The sequence below is a fragment of the Phocoena sinus genome, chromosome 10 (genome assembly GCF_008692025.1).
Source record: "Phocoena sinus isolate mPhoSin1 chromosome 10, mPhoSin1.pri, whole genome shotgun sequence".
Classification (NCBI taxonomy): Eukaryota; Metazoa; Chordata; class Mammalia; order Artiodactyla; family Phocoenidae; genus Phocoena; species Phocoena sinus.
The window spans coordinates 63,653,155-63,659,634 of NC_045772.1; the positions used below are offsets into that span (position 1 = coordinate 63,653,155).

Here is a 6,480-nt window from a genome sequence, read left to right on the forward strand (position 1 = left end):
GGGACAAAGGTCAGAGCAGTATGTACATGAGAGAGGACAGGTGTCCAAAGGGGTTGATATTTGGGGCGATCACCAAGAATGACGTGAACAAGCAAGCCTCAAAGCTCAAAACGAAATGGTGGTGGGACTGCCCTGGCGGTCTAGTGGTTAAGACTCTGGGCTTCCGCTGCAGGGGGCATGGGTTCAAACTAAGATTCCACATGCCACGTGGCCAAAAAAAAAAAATGATGGCAAGAATATCTCTTCATAGTTGGATTTTACCTTGAATGCATCGTTTTCTTTCAAATCCTCTTCACAACTCTGCAATCAGACCTGCAGGTAGATTCTTGTGCAGTGGCAGTGAGAAATCAACCCTGATGCTAATACTATACCCACTATGCTTAGGAGATGGACTGCATTACTGTAGGCTGCCCGAAAGCCCTTCACATTTTAAGAACTATCCACCTCCACTTTGTGCAATTTTAACAGCTGTTAAACAAGGGCCCCTGCCTCCCTGGCTCAGAAGTGCACATGTGGCCAAGCTGGCCAGAGAACTCCATTACCTGGACACCGTTTAATTGGTCCAGGAATGGTCACTGACCACAAAAGAGCTTTGGTCTTTACAGAGTCTTCTCAGGAGATTTATACAAATGCTGGGACAGTCTCTTCTCTGAGATCAGGAGAGATTACTACTCCTAGAACTGTATATCCCCTACTTCATGGGTGCTAAGAGCTCAAGATATGGAAATCCAGTCTGTGACTAGAAAACTGGTAGTCAAGACCCCACCTCTGTAGTCCATACCCTGTTCAAGTAAACAAAAACACCAAGACACAGACATGGCAAAATATTTAATGTCTGTAGGTGTGCCTCACCCTCCCATTCCTGTTATGATTCAATAGCCTCTCCAAACTGACTGTACCAGAGAAAACATGGGCACTTTTTCCCAGCAGAGTTCGAAAACCATTAAGGCCCTGATCCTCTTGACTCAGAAATGATTGCAGGTGAGGTCTTTCCACAACATGCCTCAGGTCTCTCTGCTCAAGGAAAAAAGCCCCCCAGTTCTACGGGACTCCTGAGGTCTTCTGTTCTTCTGCAGCCTGGCGCTGGGAGCTGCGCCGCTGGAAATAGCGGTAGACTCGGGCACTGCAGAGGTAGCCCCCGTAAACAGTGAGGAGCATCATGGAGGTGGAGAAGGTCTTGTAGCCGATGTCGGCTAGTTGCTTGGCAGTTGGCATGTTGTCCCCTACAAAGACAGACTAGATTTAGACCCAAGGATAAGGCCTCATCTGCCCAGCCCACTTACCTGTTGAAGGCCACTCTATAACTTCTCAGTTTGTCTGCACTCTATTCTGAATGGCCCCTAGACATATGCAGTCTTATACTGGAAGATATTGTTTGGGAACTCTTAAGATTCAAAAGGGCAAATAAAGTCTGCATACACAGCTGGAACCAGGTGTATCTGAATGACATTACAGCTAACACCTGACCCTCCATGTTTATGGAAAGACATGACTGGTATGGACCACCCAGAAATGTTCTTAATTGGTATATTACTTTAGGCATACATCAGTTTTTCTGGCTAGTAGGGAATTTATTGAAGTAGCCAGAGATTAAACATTAGCAGTGAATTATTCTCTGTAGGAGGATCGAATGGGAGCCTTCTGGGCAATATCCAATTTGTTTTCCCATAAAACCATCTTAGTTATGGTGCTCAGGTTCCCAGGTTAGTCTTCAAGCATCTGTTTAAGCCATAATATACTTGAAATAGTGCCAACAGTATGTTTATGTTATTTCAATTAGACATAACCTTCTACAGCATTAATCTTGAATTCCAAACATAAAACCAAGAACCTATCCCAAGGGCTAAAACAAAACTTACTGTGTCCCCAGCAAATTAACTCACATTTGCATGAGATAAATTACTTCCAATTTAACTGTTCCCTGGACATTCTGAGCCAGGGAACAAGAGAAAGTTTAGAATGGGAGTCTCTCATCTTGAACGAAACGTTCCTCAATTTGGGACTATGAATGTATATTCTCAGCCTGCTCTCTGTTGAGGGAATTAAAATTAAAAGACTGACTGAAGTTAGTGAGAATAGTTTTCTTAAAAGTCAAGAATATGAAAGGAGAAAAGTTCGGGTTAGCTGGTTGAGGGGGTCAGGGGTAGGGTGTGACATCTAAGTGCTTCTCAGAGTAAGTCCCATGGGCTGAACACTGCCTTTGAGCCAGTCCCTGAGGGTAGATCCCACACTGAACTGAGGCACAGCTTCCTTAAATCATAATTCCAAGTGACTATTGAAAGTGACATTAAATAAGGTCAGAGAAAGAAAACCAAATGGCACAGGGACAAGATGAGAAAGGGTTGTATTCAGGTTATCTGGGGTTTGAAAGGACCCCAAGCTGTGAGACAGTAAGAAAACACACACGTGCCACGGAGCAACGAAGCCCGTGTGCCACAACTACTGAGCCTGCACTCTAGAGCCCGCGTGCCTAGAGCCCGTGCTCCGCAAGAAGCCCTCGCACCGCAACGAAGAGTAGCCCCTGCTCACGGCAACTAGAGAAAGCCCGGGTGCAGCAACGAAGAACCCCAACGCAGCCAAAAATAAATGAAATAAATAAATTTATTTTTAAAAAACAAAAAGAACACATGTACATACAGAGCAGGACACTAAGGTAATAAACAAACTCCCAGCAAAGAGACCTGCAGCCTTCAACCTCCCCCTCACTTATTCTTTCTTCTCCTATCCCCCATTACCCTGGCCAGATGCTAACCAGTTATAGGACCACCTCTTCTCAGGGCTGGAAGAAGAAGGACAGGATAGTACATCTTGCCTAGAAAAGTGACAGATCTACTGACAGATGAAATTTTTCTAGAACCTCATTTTCCTCACTTGTCTAATCCAACCTGAGATTTCTCCTATTTTCAAATTAACAAAAACTTTTCACAGATCCTGAGCTAAGGCAGGGCAGTGGAAAAAGAGAAGACAGATGAAGACGTTATTCTAGAAGTAGAACAAGGCTTATTAACTGAATGGGCTAGGGCAAAGCTGAAAATATCTCCAAGTTAACAACTGAGGAAACTTTATGGAGTGGGATACTGCTAATAGAAGAAAGAAGAAACAGGTGTGTGTCACTATGTGTGTATGGGGATGGTGGTGTCAATAAGCATCAGTCAAGAAGATCATGAACTGGACATGTTAAAGTTAAGATGCTCAATAAAGGGACTTCCCTGGTGGCGCAGTGGTTAAGAATCCGCCTGCCAATGCAGGGGACACGGGTTCCATCCCTGGTCTGGGAAGACCCCACATGCCACGGAGCAGCTAAGCCCATGCGCCACAACTACTGAGCCTGCGCTCTAGAGCCCGCGAGCCGCAACCACTGAGCCCCACGCGCCTAGAGCCCGTGCTCCGCAACAAGAGAAGCCACCGCAATGAGAAGCCCGCATACTGCAACGAAGAGTAGCCCCCGCTCTCTGCAACAAGAGAAAGCCCACGCGCAGCAACGAAGACCGAACGCAGTCCCCCCCCACCAAAAAAAAAACAAGAAAGAAAAGATGCTCAATACAATATTCATGTGATGATGTCTATCAGGCACATGGATATGCAAATTTGGAACAAATCCTAGGAGAGAGGCTAGGCTACGGATACATATGGAAGTAACAAGTGTCACTGAAACAGACGATAAAACCCAAGAGAAAGAGGCCAAGGGAACGCCAGTTTGAAGAAAGAAAATTACGGAAAGAAAACAGGTAGGAAATTCCAGAAACATCTGGGATGCATTTTCATTTAACTACAACAGTGGTTGAAAATCACTGCTGTATCAAGGCACTACCACTGACAGAAGTATGCTGTATCTTTGGGTGTACTGGGCCAGAATAAAAATTGGGAAACACTACTGTAAAGTTAAGTGCCATGAAAACTGGTTAGATGGGATCACTGGATGGGAACAGGTGACCAGGTCACAGGTAAACCTAGGACAGAAGTCAATTTAATGCACTAAATTGGAACAGGCATTAAGTAAAAAGCATGGATTCTTAGCCAGAGCCCCAGCAGGCCCCATGAACCCCGTCCCGCGAGGTTCACGTGTCTATGCATTTTTCCTAGGACGCAGAAAAACAGATTATTAGAAGGATCATAACTCCCTCTCACCCCAAAGATAAGAATTGATATTCTTGTGATTTGCTGGTTAAGCGAACAGGAGTGATAGGGCAGCAGCCTGAAAAGGTAACAAGGTCAAGTAAATTCTAGTTTTGTTTTGCTTATTGATAAGGAGATTTGAATATGTTTTAGAGGAGAAGAAACGTGGCTAAACTGAGGATAAAAGTGAGGTGGATGGGATGGAACAAAATCTAGGATGGGGGCTTCCCTGGTGGCGCAGTGGTTGAGAGTCCGCCTGCCGATGCAGGGGACACGGGTTCGTGCCCCGGTCTGGGAGGATCCCACATGCCGCGGAGCGGCTGGGCCCGTGAGCCATGGCCGCTGGGCCTGCGCGTCCGGAGCCTGTCCTCCGCAACGGGAGAGGCCGCAACAGTGAGAGGCCCGCGTAACGCATAAAAAAAAAAAAAAAAAAAAAAAAATCTAGGATGGCCCAGGAAAAGATGAAATTAGAAGCCCAGGTAGAAGAATTAACCTTGGAAATGAAGAAAACTTTTGAGGTTAGCAGGAGAACATTCTCATCTGAGGGACATCCATTTTCTCAATAAAGCTCAAAGCTGGGTCTTTTATGGGGTTAGACTGAAGGTTTCAGAAAAACAGGAAAAAGAAAACAAGAACCATAATGGAAATGACATAGGGGTGCAATCTGCAAAAACCTTTTCAGATTGTGGCTCTTTTCTCTTTTTCTGCCCCCTAAACATGGGAGGACCTCAAGGCTCAGGTCTCTCCCTCAAATGGATCCATCCACCTCAGCTTAGATTTACTCACTTATCTGTCTACCTTTTACTCGTGCTATAAAGGCTGCAGAGAATATGGCTTGTGTCTCAAAGGAGCTTATGGTCTGATGGGGATAAGCTATGCACCCAAAATTCTGTTAGACGAAGTGGAAGACGCCGGTGACCAGAAGAGAAGAGGCGTTTTGAGAGTTCAGAGACAAGGTGGAGGCTCAAGGAAAGTTAGCAGAAAGGTGGGGACGGGGGGGTGGGGGTGGGCAGCTGTCGTTTTAGAAGGGTGGGCAGGATTTACACCGGTATAGAAGAGGGAGGGGGAGAGCATTCCAGGAATTGAAAGCAGCAAAGGAGCGGATCCAGTTAATCGATAAGCAGGAAGGGTGCCTGGGAAAGCTGCATTTCATGGCGCTTGCAGTCAGCGGACTGCAAGATAAGGAAGGGTCAGAGCTACTGGAGTCAGAGCGTGGAGGGCCGAGACGCGCGGTGGCAGTCACGGTGTGACAGGAACCTACGGCCGCAAGGAGCTTGCTGGGCTGGAAGCGGCGCAGATCGCGACACAGGGTACGCGGTAACCTCAAGGGCGCCGAAGACTGGGCGTGGGAGGATGCGGAAAGCAAAGGCCGGCCCGAGCGGGCGCGCCTCTGCGGACAGGCGGCCCAGGCTCGGGCCTGGCAGACGGCGTACCTGGAGGCTGCCGCTCCCTCCCTTCCGACCGAGGCCTCCTGCCTGCGCGACCTCCTAGCTCAGCCGGAAGCAGCACCCGGGTCCAGAAGAGTGAGGATACCGCCCAGGGACAACCCTGAACGCTGAGGCGCTATCGGTGCGGAACGCCACCCTTTCTCTCACCCCCTTGCTCCGCTAAAGCTCTAGGATTCCGCTCCCGACGCGACGTGCGGCCCCTCACGCCAGACGCAGCATAACCCCGCCCACCGAGACGAGAGCCCGCGCCGGCTGCAGCTCCGACTGGTTGCTGCCTTTGAACTTCCGGCTTCCGGGTCAGCCACTCTTACTACGCATCCTCAGACGAGCCTTCCTCTCGGAGAGGCCCGTTGGTTTCTGGGGGTTGTAGTCATTCTCCGTTGAGAAAGGGTCTTTGGCGACCCAAACTCTGGAACGGGAACTTTTAGGATACTCAGTCACCACAGAAGAGAGCCGGCCAATCCCCAGCCTGCAGCGCAGTGACGTCTCCGGTAGCTGGGTAGCTTCTCTCGGAGTCCGCCCTCTGGAGGGGGCTGCGCGGCCCCTACAGCCTGGAGCTGCCCTCTTACCCTGGGCAGGCCTTCAGCCGAGCTCAGGAACCCGACCCGCCCTGCGAGGCCTGGACCGCCGAGGATTGCGGCAGGTTTGGCCATGGCCGCGGAGTAGGCGCGAGGGTCGAATCTCCGTAATGTTTCTGTCCCGTATGTGACCTCCCCGCTTGCAGGCGGCTTGATAAAGCCCCAAAGAAACGCCGGGAAGGGGTTGGGAGGGGGAGCCATTGGGGTAAGGGGGACTGCGTGGGCACCCCTGCAAGGGGCCGGGAGTGGCTGGGATGATCGAGGAAAGACTTCTTTTCCTTTTTTCGTTTTTCCTCCGGCATGAGTGAAAACACGTACACGCAGTGATACACCCCACT

General features: G+C 49.2%; 1 protein-coding gene across 2 annotated transcripts; it reads right to left on the minus strand.

Moving 5' to 3' along the window:
* Positions 1–813: 813 nt before the first annotated feature.
* On the minus strand, positions 814–5,807 carry LOC116760231 (cytochrome c oxidase assembly protein COX14). Of its 2 annotated transcripts, none has more exons than XM_032644779.1 (2): positions 5,712–5,807; positions 814–1,223 (listed from the first exon to the last, which is right to left on the minus strand). In XM_032644779.1, exon 2 carries the CDS (start codon positions 1,213–1,215, stop codon positions 1,042–1,044), a length of 174 nt encoding a protein of 57 aa, XP_032500670.1. In that variant the 5' UTR covers positions 1,216–1,223; positions 5,712–5,807; the 3' UTR covers positions 814–1,041. The 2 variants fall into 2 exon arrangements, with proteins under 2 accessions (XP_032500670.1, XP_032500668.1); XM_032644777.1 differs by having other exon boundaries at positions 5,550–5,759.
* Between the last annotated feature and the right edge of the window lie 673 nt (positions 5,808–6,480).

Excerpts from the sequence above, each read along its gene's own strand:
- LOC116760231 (XM_032644779.1), bottom strand. The coding sequence starts at position 1,215 with ATGCCAACTGCCAAGCAACTAGCCGACATCGGCTACAAGACCTTCTCC.